The sequence below is a fragment of the Pholis gunnellus genome, assembly GCF_910591455.1.
Source record: "Pholis gunnellus genome assembly, chromosome: 10".
Taxonomy (NCBI): Eukaryota; Metazoa; Chordata; class Actinopteri; order Perciformes; family Pholidae; genus Pholis; species Pholis gunnellus.
The window spans coordinates 26596795-26614656 of record NC_136537.1 but is presented as its reverse complement, the minus strand read 5'-3'; the positions used below and the strand labels follow the sequence as shown (position 1 = coordinate 26614656).

At 42.8% G+C, this 17862-nt stretch overlaps 1 protein-coding gene across 1 annotated transcript in view; it reads left to right on the top strand.

Annotated features, from left to right (window-relative positions):
* Positions 1-17577, top strand: part of arap3 (ArfGAP with RhoGAP domain, ankyrin repeat and PH domain 3) — a 31597-nt gene extending 14020 nt beyond the window's left edge. Inside the window, exons 12-30 of the mRNA XM_079167568.1 lie at positions 305-461; positions 552-654; positions 742-940; positions 1756-1819; positions 1906-2069; positions 5490-5702; positions 6381-6486; positions 6567-6714; positions 7004-7072; positions 8112-8186; positions 8269-8386; positions 9026-9154; positions 9723-9859; positions 9946-10028; positions 13838-13873; positions 14000-14063; positions 14235-14372; positions 15722-15760; positions 15964-17577. Of these exons, the coding sequence (XP_079023694.1) occupies positions 305-461; positions 552-654; positions 742-940; positions 1756-1819; positions 1906-2069; positions 5490-5702; positions 6381-6486; positions 6567-6714; positions 7004-7072; positions 8112-8186; positions 8269-8386; positions 9026-9154; positions 9723-9859; positions 9946-10028; positions 13838-13873; positions 14000-14063; positions 14235-14372; positions 15722-15760; positions 15964-16482 (2561 nt within the window). The 3' untranslated portion in view covers positions 16483-17577. The remainder of the gene's footprint in view (positions 1-304; positions 462-551; positions 655-741; positions 941-1755; positions 1820-1905; positions 2070-5489; positions 5703-6380; positions 6487-6566; positions 6715-7003; positions 7073-8111; positions 8187-8268; positions 8387-9025; positions 9155-9722; positions 9860-9945; positions 10029-13837; positions 13874-13999; positions 14064-14234; positions 14373-15721; positions 15761-15963) is intronic.
* The last annotated feature ends 285 nt before the right edge of the window (positions 17578-17862 follow it).

Here is a 17862-nt window from a genome sequence, read left to right as displayed (position 1 = left end):
GGGAGGAGGGGGAGGGAAGAGGGAGGAGGGAGGAGGGAAGAGGGAGGAGGGAGGAGGGAGGAGGGAGGTGGGAAGAGGGAGGAGGGAGGAGGGAGGAGGGAGGAGGGAGGAGGGAAGAGGGAAGAGGGAGGAGGGAGGGGGGAGGAGGGAGGAGGGAGGAGGGAGGAGGGAAGAGGGAGGTTTCCTTTGAACCAGCAGGTTTTATTGGTTTATTATCAGATGAATACGAGCAGCAGACTGTTCGGAGCTCGTCTCTGTAATTCTTAGTTACCTGTGAAAATAAAAGCTCACGTGTTGCCGTCAGACTTCCAGAAGTTCTGGTGCTCGGTGGATCGGTCTCTGCTGTTCTACGAGTCGGACCGGTCGGCTGATCCCTGCATGCAGATCAGCGTTAAAGACATCGTGTGTCTGGGCGTCAGTCGGCCCGACGCCTCTAACAACAGCAACGGCTTCATCGACAGGTTCGTCCTCCCGATACGTTCGTGACGTTGACGCTTGTTTTTAACGTCCACATGGAGACTCAGCCGATGTCCCTCCGTCTGTCCTCTCAGGTTTCGTTACACTTTCGAGTTGTATTTGACTTCAGAGAAACTTTATCAGTTTGGTTTGGAGACGGCCGACGTTCTGCACAGCTGGACCAGATCCATCGGGAAGGTTTGGACCTCAGACGCTCTGACATTCGCCCCACTTTGTGCCGTCTTCTGTTCAAGCTTCCTGTGTGATGTCGTTATTCTCCACCAGGCCGCCACCCCCCTCAGCTGTCACTGCCTGCTGACTCGGGAGTTTGAGCGGGTCGGCCTGCTGCGGTACCGAGCCATGCTGGACCCGCAGCAGTGGAAGGAAGCCTTCTTCGTCCTGCAGAAGTCCAACCTCTTCATCTGTCCCCGAAACGACGGAGCAGCAGAGGACATCATCAACCTGAACCGTCTGCAGGAGCTCAGTGAGTCCTGGTCCCGGTCTACGAACACACCGGGTCTTGTCAGATTGATTTAGATTAGTGCCGGGCAAGTTAGCGCGTTATTATCGCGTTAACGCATTCATTAATTATGAATCACGCATTTTTAAAATGTTGTTATTATTAAGCAACATTTTTAACACAAGAACCGGCAGCGAGCAGTGAACAGCTGTTTGTGTGACGTCACTTCCTGTTTCCTTCCCCTACATTCCCCTGGGTCCTAAGTCCCTCCATGTACAGCTTCTCATCACCTCTATGTACCAACGTACATTTATAACAAACACCACATGTTACGCTAATCAGCGTAGCATAGCGTCTGACCAACATACCAACAAATAAATGATTCATTTAAATTATTATTTTAGAGTTTTGAAGTGTTTAGTTTGTAATATGTATAATAATCACATCATTTAGTTATCACTACTGAGAGTTTAACAAACATTAAAACATGACGTAGATAGGTTTCAGGTTAAGATGTATATTTAAATTCATCTCTGACACACATGAAGATAAAGTTGTGAACACCGGCTGAATATCTATGATCAGAATCATTATAACTGTGTTATAACTGCTGCTGTGTGAAGAGAATCCTGCTGTTAACAAGAACCTGATGAGTTTAAAGTGTTTAAACCAAATGTTGTTGACCTTTAGTTCATAGAGCAGCACTTTAACATACAAGAGCTCAACACACTACTTTAGATTCATTATGAACTTTAACATAACAATGAGATTATTCATGATTAAAAATGTTAATCGTTGCCCAGCACTAGTACATATACAACCTGTTTCTCTGTTTGTAGGCGTCACCTTCGAGACTGAGAACCACGAGAAGAAGGACATCCTGGTTTTAGTAGAGAAGGGAAGGTGAGATGAAGCGTTTCCTCTGCTGGACACCATCTGATCCAGATTTAGTTTCCCCCTCATGGTCTGGTTCCCTCTCTCTCATTCAGGACTCTCCACCTGCAGGGCGTCGGCCGCACAGACTTCTCTCTGTGGTACTCGGACATCCAGCGAGCAGCCGGCGGTAAAGGAAATGCTCTGAGGGAGCAGCAGCTGAGCAGGAATGACATCCCCATCATCGTGGACAGCTGCATCGCCTTCATCACTCAGTACGGTGAGGAAGAGAACTGAAGCTCTGAGGATAGATATCTCTATTATGAAGCTCTGAGGATAGATATCTCTATTATGAAGCTCTGAGGATAGATATCTCTATTATGAAGCTCTGAGGATAGATATCTCTATTATGAAGCTCTGAGGATAGATATCTCTATTATGAAGCTCTGAGGATAGATATCTTTATTATGAAGCTCTGAGGATAGATATCTTTATTATGAAGCTCTGAGGATAGATATCTCTATTATGAAGCTCTGAGGATAGATATCTCTATTATGAAGCTCTGAGGATAGATATCTCTATTATGAAGCTCTGAGGATAGATATCTCTATTATGAAGCTCTGAGGATAGATATCTCTATTATGAAGCTCTGAGGATAGATATCTCTATTATGAAGCTCTGAGGATAGATATCTCTATTATGAAGCTCTGAGGATAGATATCTTTATTATGAAGCTCTGAGGATAGATATCTCTATTATGAAGCTCTGAGGATAGATATCTCTATTATGAAGCTCTGAGGATAGATATCTCTATTATGAAGCTCTGAGGATAGATATCTCTATTATGAAGCTCTGAGGATAGATATCTTTCTTATGAAGCTCTGAGGATAGATATCTCTATTATGAAGCTCTGAGGATAGATATCTTTCTTATGAAGCTCTGAGGATAGATATCTCTATTATGAAGCTCTGAGGATAGATATCTCTATTATGAAGCTCTGAGGATAGATATCTTTATTATGAAGCTCTGAGGATAGATATCTTTATTATGAAGCTCTGAGGATAGATATCTCTATTATGAAGCTCTGAGGATAGATATCTCTATTATGAAGCTCTGAGGATAGATATCTCTATTATGAAGCTCTGAGGATAGATATCTCTATTATGAAGCTCTGAGGATAGATATCTTTATTATGAAGCTCTGAGGATAGATATCTTTATTATGAAGCTCTGAGGATAGATATCTCTATTATGAAGCTCTGAGGATAGATATCTCTATTATGAAGCTCTGAGGATAGATATCTTTATTATGAAGCTCTGAGGATAGATATCTTTATTATGAAGCTCTGAGGATAGATATCTCTATTATGAAGCTCTGAGGATAGATATCTTTATTATGAAGCTCTGAGGATAGATATCTTTATTATGAAGCTCTGAGGATAGATATCTCTATTATGAAGCTCTGAGGATAGATATCTCTATTATGAAGCTCTGAGGATAGATATCTCTATTATGAAGCTCTGAGGATAGATATCTTTATTATGAAGCTCTGAGGATAGATATCTTTATTATGAAGCTCTGAGGATAGATATCTCTATTATGAAGCTCTGAGGATAGATATCTTTATTATGAAGCTCTGAGGATAGATATCTTTATTATGAAGCTCTGAGGATAGATATCTCTATTATGAAGCTCTGAGGATAGATATCTCTATTATGAAGCTCTGAGGATAGATATCTTTATTATGAAGCTCTGAGGATAGATATCTTTATTATGAAGCTCTGAGGATAGATATCTTTATTATGAAGCTCTGAGGATAGATATCTTTATTATGAAGCTCTGAGGATAGATATCTCTATTATGAAGCTCTGAGGATAGATATCTCTATTATGAAGCTCTGAGGATAGATATCTTTATTATGAAGCTCTGAGGATAGATATCTTTATTATGAAGCTCTGAGGATAGATATCTTTATTATGAAGCTCTGAGGATAGATATCTCTATTATGAAGCTCTCCTCCGTGAATCTCCACCTTACCGTGGTGGAGGAGTCTGAGTGGCTCGGTGGTCCTGGGAGCTATGTTGTCCGGGGCAGCAGCCCCCGGTAGGGTCTTCCAAGACAAACAGGTCTCAGGGGAGAGCCCAGACTAAGAGCGGTTCAAAAGAACCCTGATGATAAGCAGCCCACGGTCTTCAGCCACCTCGCCCGGACCAGGGAAACCGGGGCACCCTCCCGGAGCCAGACCCAGGAGGGGAGCTCGTCGGTGAGCGTCTGGTGGCCGGGCCTCCGCCCACGTCCCAATGACGGAGAAACCTGGCGGGGGTGATTGGGAGGAACGGCTTGCCCGATCTGATCCCGAGTAGGGATGGGTATCGTTTGGGTTTTTTCCGATACCGGTGCTAAAACGATACTTTTAAAACGATACCGGTGCCTAAACGGTGCCTGAACCGATACTTTTTTTATTGCCAAGTCAAATTTAACAATATATTTAACTGTTTAAAGTATACTATACATATTAGTGCTGGGCAACGATTACAATTTTTAATCGCATGGATTTTTTGCGATTAATCTCATTGTTATGGCAAAGTTCAATAATTAATTCAAAGGTAGTGTATTGTGAGCTGTGTCCGCATCCTCAGCAATAAATCAGACACGTTCCCGGTGGGTGTTTCCTCCGCCAGGCCTGCCCTTTGTCACCGGTCCTGTTCGTGACTTTCACGGACAGGATATCTAGGTGCAGCCGGAGGGTGGAGAACGTCCGGTTCCGGGGTCTCTGGATCGCCTCTCTGCTGTTTGCAGATGATGTGGTCCTGTTGCACCGACAGCCCAAGCTCTACAGAGAAGTGCAGCTTAAAGTGGAGGAGTCTCTGAGTTCAGCAGGAAGAGTTGCATTAACTTGTGATGCGTTGATGAAGCGCAGTGGACTGTGTCTATAACAGCACATTATCTCACAGAGGACTGGAGACCTGCTGCTAAATTACAGGAGGTAATTCATTTCGGAATTACTGACTCTGTTAACAAAGAAAGGAGGATGGACTTTGTCTTCAAGGGAAGGCAGCTGTAGTGTAGTGCATCTTCAGTAGCGTTTCTACTGTGTTCTTTTGTCTATTGTGTCGTTTTTATGAGTATGAATGGCTCGTGCTCCAGCGCTGCAGTGTTGCTGGATTGATTTGTCATGCTTGACATTTTCTGTTGTCATATAAATACATGTGACTGGTTCTTGTGAGTTTGTTCTTGTCATTGTGTTCATTACTTTGATTCTGACTTGTCCGTTAATGACGAAGCATCCCATCATCGCGGGGTTATTTCAGACATTTGATTCTCTGTTTGAATCAGTAGGGAACAGCTGACTGCTGTTGTTTGAGCTCAGCCTCCCTGACGCGGGGCCTCAGCTGTTTTTTGTTATTGTTCCGGGTTCAAAGGGTTCAAAGGTCACAGCTCGTTGTCTCCTACGTGAGCGCAGTCCACCGAAAACATTATATTTCCCAAAATGTCAGCTTCTGCATTTTACAAACGCACTAGTATTATTCAAACGTATGTTCGGTTCGTAAGCCTCGTACCGAACGGATTAATAAGAATACGTGTTTTGTTACACCCCTAGAAAGAAATAACCGTAGCTCAGTAGGACAGCACAGAAGGCCCAGGTATAAAACACTCGGCCCGCCACTGGGTTTTAGTGACGGTCTGATCGTGCTCCGCAGGTCTGGGCCACGAGGGGATCTACAGGAAGAACGGGGCCAAGTCCAGAATCAAACTCCTGATGGAAGAGTTCCGTAAAGACGCCCGAAATGTCAAACTGCGGATCGGAGACCACTTCATCGAGGACGTGACGGACGTCCTGAAGAGGTTCTTCAGGGAGGTCGACGACCCCATCTTCATGGCCGACCTCCACCCGCTGTGGCAGGGGGCCGCCAGTGAGTCCACTTTACTTTAGACCAGGGTTCAGTCTGAGGGACTCACTACGGACCAAAAGGTTTCAGGTGTTGATCACTGACGAGCTTCCAGATCAGTGGTCGTCTCTGTGAAGACGTTCTCCAGAGGTTTACTGTGACGGGGCTGCTTTCTTCTTCTTCACTTCCTCATTGTTTAATAATCATAGTAAAATAATTATTACTTTTTTTTAATTTAAGATCGATTTAATTAAAAACGTTGTATTATCAGCAAAATATACTTAAAGTATCAAAAGTAAAGTACTCATCATGCACAATGGCTCCTTTAAAGTTCTTATATTGTTACAGATTATTATTGAATCACTAACAAATGAAGTTCGTAAAGGTGAAGCCACTTTTAGATGCTGTGTGTACTACTGAGTATATTAGTAGTGTAGTACTGCTTCATGTCATAGGATTTATATGTACAAAGTAACTTTGAATGTCAAATGCAGTAAAAAGCAGTACGTTTGTGAGATGCAGTGAAAGTAGAAAGTACTAGAATGCCAAAGTTGTACTGAAGTCTAGTTCTTGAGTAAATGTAAACAGTACGAGCTGTAACCTACATTAAACTGCACAGAAACTCTGTTTATAAAGGTTTATAAAGACACATCAGAGGTTTTTAGACCTCAGGTTTAACGCCGGTCCTGGTTCCGTCCTCAGAGATCCCTCAGAAGTCTCAGAGGTTGGACCGCTACAAAGAGATCATCCGGAGTCTTCCTCGAGTCAACAGGACCACGCTGGCTGCTCTCATCAGTCACCTGTACAGGTGAGCTCACACCCACACACCTGCAGCTCTGGAACCAGCAGGTCTCCTCATTAAATAACCGGGTCTGCTTCCTCCGCCAGAGTCCAGAAGTGTGCCGATCTGAACCAGATGTGCACCAAGAACCTGTCGCTGCTGTTCGCTCCCAGTCTGTTCCAGACCGACGGGAAAGGAGCACCCGAGGTGAAGATCGTAGAGGATCTGATAGACAACTACCTGTACGTCTTTGATGTGAGTACAACTGAGTCCACTACAGCTCTGAGTCCACTACAACTCTGAGTCCACTACAGCTCTGAGTCCACTACAGCTCTGAGTCCACTACAGCTCTGAGTCCACTACAGCTCTGAGTCCGCTACTCTGAGTCCACTTCAACTCTGAGTCCACTACAGCTCTGAGTCCACTACAGCTCTGAGTCCACTACAGCTCTGAGTCCACTACAGCTCTGAGTCCACTACAGCTCTGAGTCCTCTTTATGACGTAGAAACTGATCAAACCCAGTGAACCTCTGGTCCCGTTTCAGATCGATGAGGAGCATCAGACTCAGATGGAGCTTGAGATCAGCCTCATCACCACCTGGAAGGACACTCAGGTACTTCACTGCAGTCATGGTGTCAATATTAATAACTACGCATAGTTCATAATAAAAACGTCACCAAATAATAGATCATTTATTTTAAGGAATAAAATCAAATATTGATCCCCAGTTTCTGTGGACTGACTGCTTTCAGTTAATATGTATTCAGTCCTCTGAGATGTTGTGCTGTTATAGTCACTGAGCTTCATCAACGCATCACAAGTTAATGCAACTCTTCCTGCTGAGCTCAGACTCCTAATATATATTTGTATTCAGTTTGTAAGAAAGAGTAGTAATACGTTGATAATAAGTATTTTCTAAGTTGACAATAAGTCACTACTAAGCTAGTAATAAGTTAGTGATAAGTTAGTGATAAGCTAGTGATAAGCTAGTGATAAGCTAGTAATAAGCTAGTAATAAGTTAGTGATATGTTAGTGATATGTTAGTGATAAGCTAGTGATAAGCTGGTAATAAGCTGGTAATAAGTTAGTGATAAGTTAGTGATAAGCTAGTGATAAGCTAGTGATAAGCTAGTAATAAGTTAGTGATAAGCTAGTGATAAGCTAGTGATAAGCTGGTAATAAGCTAGTAATAAGTTAGTAATAAGTTAGTGATAAGTTAGTGATAAGCTAGTGATAAGCTAGTGATAAGCTAGTGATAAGCTAGTGATAAGCTAGTGATAAGCTAGTAATAAGTTAGTAATAAGCTGGTAATAAGCTAGTAATAAGTTAGTGATAAGTTAGTGATAAGCTAGTAATAAGTTAGTAGTAAGCTAGTAATAAGTTAGTAATAAGTTAGTGATATGTTAGTGATAAGCTAGTGATAAGCTAGTAATAAGCTGGTAATAAGCTAGTAATAAGTTAGTGATAAGTTGAAAATATGTTGAAGATAAGTTAGTTATCGATTGATAATAAATTAGTGATAAGTTAGTGATAAGTTGATAATAAGTTAAAGATAAGTTAGTGATAGGTTTGTCATAAGTTAGAGTTATTAAGCGTCTGATAATAAGCAGGTTGGTGGGTAAGTGGGCTCTGATCAGGTCTCTGTGTGCAGCTGTCTCAGGCTGGTGATCTGATCATTGAGGTCTATCTGGAGCTGAAGATACCAGACTGCTGCATCACTCTCAAAGTAAGTGTGAATATTGATTATTAAAGTCATTATTAATAACGTGGGACAGCAGGAGATGTTGGCTGATTGATGTGACCTGCAGGTGTCTCCCACCATGTGTGCTGAGGAGCTGACCAATCAGGTTCTGTTCATGAGGAATGTCCCGGCCGGAGACAAAGATGTCTGGATGACGTTTGAGGCCATTGAGGACGGACAGCTGGGTGAGACAGCAAGACACCTGCACACCTGTCTGTCTGACACACCTGAGGGTTCATGAAGCCAGATTAGTGGTTCAGAGAGTTTTCAATGTCACTAATCAGCTCCTTTATACTGTCACTCTTTAGTTCATCTTAGAGTGCGACAGATTCTCTGATTCTTCCCTTATGGAGGACAAACCTCTTAGCAGGTCGGGTCTGTCTCTGTGTGATCTGGTTCAGCTCAGCCTGTTTACCTGAACAGGTGTTTCCTGTTATAATTCACTGGAGAAAGGAGAGACTTTCCTCTTTAAAGTCCTCTGGTGACAAATCCTTTATCTGCAGTTTGTTTATGTGAACCGACGAACAAGGCGTCGCTTTAAATGTTGCTGCCGCAAGGAATTGTGGGACGACATTATGTCCTTTCATTTGGTAAAGGATGGTCCAGTGTCTCCTACGATAAAGGAGACAGGAAAGGAAGTGTTGAAGCTCCTTTCCGAATAATTTAGAGGATTTCAGCAGCTCTTATCACCACTGATTTCTCTCAGGTAGTTTAGACTCCTGCAGGTGAGTTCAGGGAGCCTGGGACATTCTACATGACGGGTGATGATGATGATGATGTTGATGATGTTGATGATGATGATGTTGATGTTGTTGTGGTGTCAGAGCGTCCGTTACACCCCAAAGAGAGAGTCCTGGAGCAGGCTCTGCAGTGGTGCAAGATGGCCGACCCGAGCTCCGCCTACCTGGTGGTGAAGCGAGTTCCTAAAGGGGACGGACTCACTATCCTCACCTGTACGTCACACACACTACACACCACAGTACACACTATACACAATACTACACACTGCACTACACACAATACTAGACACTATACACTATACTACACACTATACGACACACTATAAACTATACTACACACTATATTACACACCATAATACACACTATACACTATAGACTATATATATATATACACTACACTATATATTAGACACTACACTACATTCTATACTATACTACACACTATACTACACACTATACACTGTATTACACACTATACTACATACTATATGCTACACACTACATTATACACACCATGCTACACATTACACACTATAACCACTATATTACACAGTATACTATACTACACACTACACTGCACACACACACACACACACACACACACACACACACTAGTGAACTCAGACAGTTACACGGAGCTGAAAGTGGAATATATGATGAATATCATCCATCAATAATTATTAACTTCAGGCTACAAAGTTCTAATCTGTCAGATGTGACACTGAATCAATCACGTCTGTCTCTCTCTGTCTCCCTGTCTGTCCTCGTATTTGTGTCCAGCCTATAAGAGTGAGATCATGAAGATCGGTCTCCTGAGGTGTCGTGAAGAACCTCCAAAGCTCCTTCAGGGCAACAAGTTCCAGGAGAGGACGTTCCAGATCATAAACCACAAGCTGCTGCTGCTCAAGGACAAGAAGGTAACGCTCTGAGAGACTTGTCTCTCTGTGTCCACCAGTAGACACTCCATGTCCCCGTCCCCTCACTGGTCTGTGTCCTTGTTCAGAGCATCAAACCAGAGAAGGAGTGGTCTCTGAAGTCCATGAAGATCTACATCGGCATCCGCAGGAAACTAAAGGCTCCGACCAGGTAATGTGAGGACACTCAGAGACAATGAGAGACACTCAGAGACAATGAGAGACACTCAGAGACAATGAGAGACACTCAGAGACAATGAGAGACAATGAGAGACATTCAGAAACACTCAGAGACACTCAGAGACAATGAGAGACAATGAGACGCACTCAGAGACAATGAGAGACACTCAGAGACAATGAGAGACAATGAGACGCACTCCGAGACAATGCGAGACACTCAGAGACAATGAGAGACACTCAGAGACAATGAGAGACAATGAGAGACAATATGAGACAATGTGTCACAGCTCTGCCACTACTATCCTGTTTTTCCATCTCTCACCTAATCAGTTTGTTCAGTGCACCTGTTAGTAGGGGCGGGAATCACCAGAGGTCCCGCGATGCGATAGTATCATGATGCTGCGATATTATCGCGATGCTGCGATATTATCATGATGCTGCGATATTATCACGATGCTGTGATATTATCACGATAGTATCACGATACTGCGATAGTATCACGATGCTGCGATATTATCTCGATGCTGCGATATTATCACGATAGTATCACGATACTGCGATAGTATCATGATGCTGCGATATTATCATGATGCTGCGATATTATCATGGTGCTGCGATATTATCACGATGCTGCGATATTATCACGATAGTATCACGATACTGCGATAGTATCGCGATGCTGCGATATTATCTCAATGCTGCGATATTATCACGATAGTATCACGATGCTGCGATAGTATCTCGATGCTGCGATATTATCACGATAGTATCACGATGCTGCGATATTATCTCGATGCTGCGATATTATCACGATAGTATCACGATGCTGCAATATTATCACGATAGTATCACGATGTTGCGATATTATCACGATAGTGTCACGGTGTTGCGATAGTATCACGATGCTGCGATATTATCACGATAGTATCACGATACTGCGATAGTATCATGATGCTGCGATATTATCATGATGCTGCGATATTATCACGATGTTGCGATATTATCACGATAGTGTCACGGTGTTGCGATAGTATCACGGTGCTGCGATAGTATCACGATACTGCGATAGTATTATGATGCTGCGATATTATCATGATGCTGCGATATTATCATGATGCTGCGATATTATCACGATGCTGCGATATTATCACGATAGTATCACGATACTGCGATAGTATCACGATGCTGCGATATTATCTCGATGCTGCGCTATTATCACGATAGTATCACGATGCTGCGATAGTATCACGATGCTGCGATATTATCTCGATGCTGCGATATTATCACGATAGTATCACGATGCTGCAATATTATCACGATAGTATCACGATGTTGCGATATTATCACGATAGTGTCACGGTGTTGCGGTAGTATCACGATGCTGCGATATTATCACGATGCTGCGATATTATCACGATGCTGCGATATTATCACGATATTATCACGATGCTGCGATAGTATCGCGATGCTGCGATATTATCACGATGCTGCGATATGATCACGATGCTGCGATATTATCACGATATTATCACGATGCTGCGATATTATCACGATGCTGCGATATTATCACGATTGTATCATGATGCTGCGATATTGTCATGATGCTGCGATATCACGATGCTGCGATATTATCACGATAGTATCACGATGCTGCGATATTATCACGATGCTGCGGTATTATCACGATGCTGCGGTATTATCACGATGCTGCGATATTATCACGATGCTGCGATATTATCATGATGCTGCGATATTATCACGATGCTGCGGTATTATCACGATGCTGCGATATTATCACGATGCTGCGATATTATCACGATGCTGCGATATTATCGCGATTTTGCGATATGCTGATGTATTTATTACTTTTTTCAACCACAAATGATGTCCCCAAAGGAAAACGGTGTCAACGTGTTTTATCTAATACGTTTTCAGTCTGTTCTTCTCACTTCAATCATTGACAGTCAGCGCTGCTCTCTCCTCATGAGCTGCTGCTGTTGCAGATTTAACCCGGTTGTGAGGTCAGATTGAGCGTGTGAGTGAAACACTTCACATGCAGGAATCCCGCTCACTGAACGGCAACGCCCACGTTAGCAGCGCTGTCGGTTACAACCACCAGGTTTCTGTCGGCCCGTTCTGGTGCTGCTTTCAGCAGCAGGTCTGTCGTGTTCTCCCCGGTGTGACTCAGTGTGCTGCTCTAGTTTGGAGAATGAGAGACTTCAGTCTCCAGTCCTCTAAGATGTTGTGCTGTTATAGTCACACAGGAATCCACTGAGCTTCATCAACGCATCACAAGTTAATGCAACTCTTCCTGCTGAACAGACTCCTCCTCTTTAAGCTGCACCTCTCTGTAGAGCTCGGGCACGGCTGTGTCGGTGAACAAACGCTGCGACGGCCTTCCTTGTTAATCCATTTTTCTCCGCTTATCCGGGGTCGGGTCGCGGTGGCAGCAGGCCCAGCAGGCTGACCCAGACTTCCCTCTCGCCCGCAACATTTTCCAACTCATACTGGGGGATCCCGAGGCGTTCCCAGGCCAGCTGGGAGATATAATCCCTCCAGCGTGTTCTGGGTCTTCCCCGGGGTCTCCTCCCAGTTGGACGTGCCCGGAAAACCTCCAGTGGGAGGCGTCCAGGAGGCATCCTAATTAGATGCCCGAACCACCTCAGCTGACTCCTTTCGATGCGAAGGAGTAGCGGCTCGACTCCAAGTTCCCTCCTGATGTCCGAGCTCCTCCCCCTCTCTCTAAGGCTGAGCCCGGCCACCCTACGGAGGAAACTCATTTCGGCCACTTGTACCCGCGACCTTGTCCTTTCGGTCACGACCCAGAGTTTGTGACCATAGGTGAGGGTAGGAACGTAGACCGACCAGTAAATTGAGAGCTTTGCCTTCCGGCTCAGCTCTCTCTTCACCAAGACGGTCCGGTGCAGCGCCTGCTTTACTGCTGCAGCCGCACCGATCCGCCTGTCGATCCTTGTTAAAAAAAATCCAAATCAGTCCAGACGTCTGATTCAAACGTGGACGGTGCATTTCTGATTTCTTTCTCCGATGTCTCTCTTTGTTTTGACCAATCACACTGACCCCTGACCTCTGCTGACCTCACCAGAAAACAACTCAGCGCCATCTAGTGGACTGAAAAAGAAATTGATTTTATTTTTCTAGTACCAAAAAGTATCGATACAATATCGCCGCGCAAAGTATCGTGATACTATGCTGTATGGATTACCTGTTCACGCCCACCTCATCAGCTCATCACTCTGCTGCATCCACTATTTAGACCTCAGTCTCACACACACTCACTGCCAGATCGTTCTCCGCTTTCATGCCAGACCTTCCAGCGTTCCCTTTGGACTGATTCCCCGCTACCGACCCTGCCTGTTCTGGACTACCCCGCCTAGCCTCGGCCCCGGTAACTCACTCAGCCTTCTGTTCCCGACCACGAGGTCCGGCCGCTGTTTCCCTGTGATTATTCTGCCTGTTGTGTGTCCAGAGGAAAATAAAGCTTTGATTCAAACTATCCAGTGTGTCTGTCGTACTGCTGCTGGGTCCTTACCTCACCCGTTACACAATCAAAGACAATCAGAGACAATCAGAGTCTGACGTTTCATTATTAAGTTGACTTTGTAATTTTAAAATGTTTGAACATTGTTGTTTTTCAGTGTGTGTGTGTGTGTGTGTGTGTGTGTGTGTGTGAGTGTGTGTGTGTGTGTGTGTGTGTGTGTGTAGAGTTCACATTGATCAGACACGTGTTTCTTCATGAATGAGGTCAGGGTTTCATAAAGTCAACGTTTCTATAATCTGCAGGTGGGGATTCACAGTGATGTCACACAAACACCAGCTGTAAGTATCATTGATTAACGCGGTGATGTCACAGCTGTATCATCGATCACATGACAGGAAATGTATCCCCTTCATAGTTTCATTTATGTATCATATCCTGAGATCAATAACGTTTCTGTCTCTCAGGTTTCTGAGCTGCAGCTGTGAGGCCGAACTGTGGGACTGGATCACCAGCTTCCTCAAGGCTCAGGTCAGATTAACCCTAAACCTGCTGATCCAGGATCAGGTTTAGAGCTCAGGTCAGATTAAATCTAATCTTTCTGATCCAGCATCAGACCTCAGATCAGTCTGTCTCCTAGAGGACTGAAGCGGTCCCTAATCTAAAGGTCTCATCGGGTCTCTGTTGGATCTTGTTTTCCAGAACGAGGACCTGGGTCCTCCGGTCCTGAGGCGTCACTCGTCCTCAGACATCTCCAAGCAGAAGTTCGGCACGATGCCGCTCGTCCCGATCAGAGGAGACGAGAGCAACAACAGCATGCTGTCGGCCAATCAGACGCTGGTCAGGAAACGAGCTTTAATCATTCATAAAGTTATTATAAACAGAGCAGGTAGTAATAACTGTAATCATTCATAAAGTTATTATAAACAGAGCAGGTAGTAATAACTGTAATCATTCATAAAGTTATTATAAACAGAGCAGGTAGTAATAACTGTAATCATTCATAAAGTTATTATAAACAGAGCAGGAAGTAATAACTGTAATCATTCATAAAGTTATTATAAACAGAGCAGGTAGTAATAACTGTAATCATTCATAAAGTTATTATAAACAGAGCAGGTGGTAATAACTGTAATCATTCATAAAGGTATTATAAACAGAGCAGGTATTAATAACTGTAATCATTCATAAAGGTATTATAAACAGAGCAGGTAGTAATAACTGTAATCATTCATGAAGGTATTATAAACAGAGCAGGTGGTAATAACTGTAATCATTCATAAAGGTATTATAAACAGAGCAGGTGGTAATAACTGTAATCATTCATGAAGGTATTATAAACAGAGCAGGTGGTAATAACTGTAATCATTCATAAAGGTATTATAAACAGAGCAGGTGGTAATAACTGTAATCATTCATAAAGGTATTATAAACAGAGCAGGTGGTAATAACTGTAATCATTCATGAAGGTATTATAAACAGAGCAGATAGCAATAACTGTAATCATTCATGAAGGTATTATAAACAGAGCAGGTGGTAATAACTGTAATCATTCATAAAGGTATTATAAACACAGCAGGTAGTAATAACTGTAATCATTCATAAAGGTATTATAAACACAGCAGGTAGTAATAACTGTAATCATTCATAAAGGTATTATAAACAGAGCAGGTGGTAATAACTGTAATCATTCATGAAGGTATTATAAACACAGCAGGTAGTAATAACTGTAATCATTCATAAAGGTATTATAAACACAGCAGGTAGTAATAACTGTAATCATTCATAAAGGTATTATAAACAGAGCAGATAGTAATAACTGTAATCATTCATAAAGGTATTATAAACAGAGCAGATAGTAATAACTGTAATCATTCATAAAGGTATTATAAACAGAGCAGGTGGTAATAACTGTAATCATTCATGAAGGTATTATAAACAGAGCAGGTAGTAATAAAAGGAGAAGTTCATTTCTACTCATTTATTCTTTCAGTTTCTAGTGTTTCTGATCTCAGACTGAATTAGTTTTCAGTGTTTGTGTTTTTCATCTTGATGATGAATAAATCTAAAGTTTTTCTTTTAAGTATTAAAATACATTTTTACAGAAAGTACAACTTTTTATCTGTTTGAAGCAAAATGAAAAGATTATTTTCGTCAATAATTCATTTTATATTTTCTTTTCTCTGCAGAGAAAGTTACACGACAGAAGGACTCTCTCCATGTACTTTGTGAGTATTTCATACTTTATTTTGTACTGTGAGTACTTTATACTTTAGTTTGTACTTTTTAAGTATTTTAGACTTTTATTTTGTACTTATTGAGTACTTTCTTGTGGAGGTGAATGACTTGATGCCTCATTGATAGATCAACATATATAATATATATATATTTATCTATATACATATACACTGATATCTGTGTTGACCTCCAGCCCATGAAGGTGCAGCAGGACTCGTTGGAGGAGGAGAGCTCCGAGTCTCCTGATCTCCCCGAGCCGCTCTACGAGGAGGTCGGAGACTTTGGTCTTCAGGTCCTGAAGTCTCTGGAGACCAGCTTCCTGTCCAGCAGCGCCGCCGAGACCCAGGAGGTCCCGGACCGCCGACCTCTCAGAGCGGTTCCTCTGGAAACCGGACACTCGGACCACGTGGTCATCCACGACCCGGCTCGGACCGCCAAGGAAACTTTGGAGCTGAGTGGAGGAGGAGGTGGAGGAGGTGGAGGAGAAGGAGGAGGAGGAGGAGGAGGAGCAGACCTGAATGCCTCCCAGCAGCCTGCAGCTAGGAGGAGGAGGAGGAGGAGGAGGAAGGAGCAGTTTCAGGGAGTCTGTACTCCATCACAGGAGCTACTGCTGCAGGAGCTGTCTTCTGCTTTCACCAGGAAGGAGGAGGAGGTGGAGGAAGAGGAGGAGGGGAAGGAGGAGGAAGAGGAGGAGCAGCCGTATGACGTCTGACAGAAAAGAGGACTTTATTACAGCTAAATGTGTGAAGGTTTCTCCAGTCAGGTGGAGAGCTTTGACTCAGAGCTCCTCTCAGCATCTAAAAACCAGGAGACAGAACCCTCCAACATCGTATTAATACCCTCACATTAATCAATCATACCTTTGAACTTCTCTGAAGAGGCTGCAGGTCCCAGATCTGCTGATCCCGATCATCTGCTGATCCCGATCATCTGCTGATCCCGATCATCTGCTGATCCCGATCATCTGCTGATCCCGATCATCTGCTCTACCATAGAAATGTATCAGGAGTTTGATTGAGCATATTAATGATAATATTTAGGACAGGATTTATTTGAAGGAAGACTCTGCTGGTTGAGGACCAGGATTCTAGGACTATATTATAATATATTATACGATATTATATTATATTATATTATATAATATACTATATTATTTTATAATATATTTTATTGTTCTATATTCTATTATATTCTATATTGTGATATAATACATATTAGATTTGTATTCTATTTAGTTCAGTGTCTTCTTCTCATCTTCATCAGACTCAGATTACATCACTTCCTGTTGGTATAAAATGTTGAATATGTTGATTTCTGGAATATTAACTATATATATATATATATATATTAACAGTGTACTGTAATGATTATAATAAAGAGCATCCTGTAAACAGTCAGTGAGGAAACCAGAAGTTGTCCGATGATCAAACGTTCCACTGGTTTTAATGGTTTTAATGGTTTTAATGGTGACTCTGCTCCGTTGTCCATATCAAAGTATGAAGTGTTCGTCTGTATTTTAACTCTGATGGTAGTATATTACAAAGTACTAGTACTACTAAATGTAATAAATATAGTCTGTCATCTGATGGAGGAAGAGTGTCCTGTCTGTCCACCAGTCCTCCCATTACACAGTCCCACTATGACTCTCACACTGGTCCCACTATGACTCTCACACAGTGGTGGCCCGTCAGGGCCTGCAAAGCCTTCTCTGCCTAAACAGAATCACAAAGTTATAGCTATTTAATCATTTTTCTTAAATACACTACATGTATTATAATTTATATAAATATTGTTCCCATTATCTTATGTTCTCGTTGCACAGCTACTGTGCTCCTCAGCTGCTCTGCTTCAGTGCAGCTTGTTTTAAGTAGAGCTTTGATCCAATCAGAGTTCACCTCTGTGTCTCTAGGTAGAAGAGAGGCCCCAGGCCTGCAGACTCACCAGTGAATCCATGTGCAGGTTAAGTGAATGGGGACGATGTTGTTGATCGTCATAGTGTTCAACCAATCAGATCTTTAGTTTGACATGTTGGGCGTATTCTTTGACGTGTCAGAGCTGCTAGCTGGCCTACAGCTACGTCAGCATAACGTGC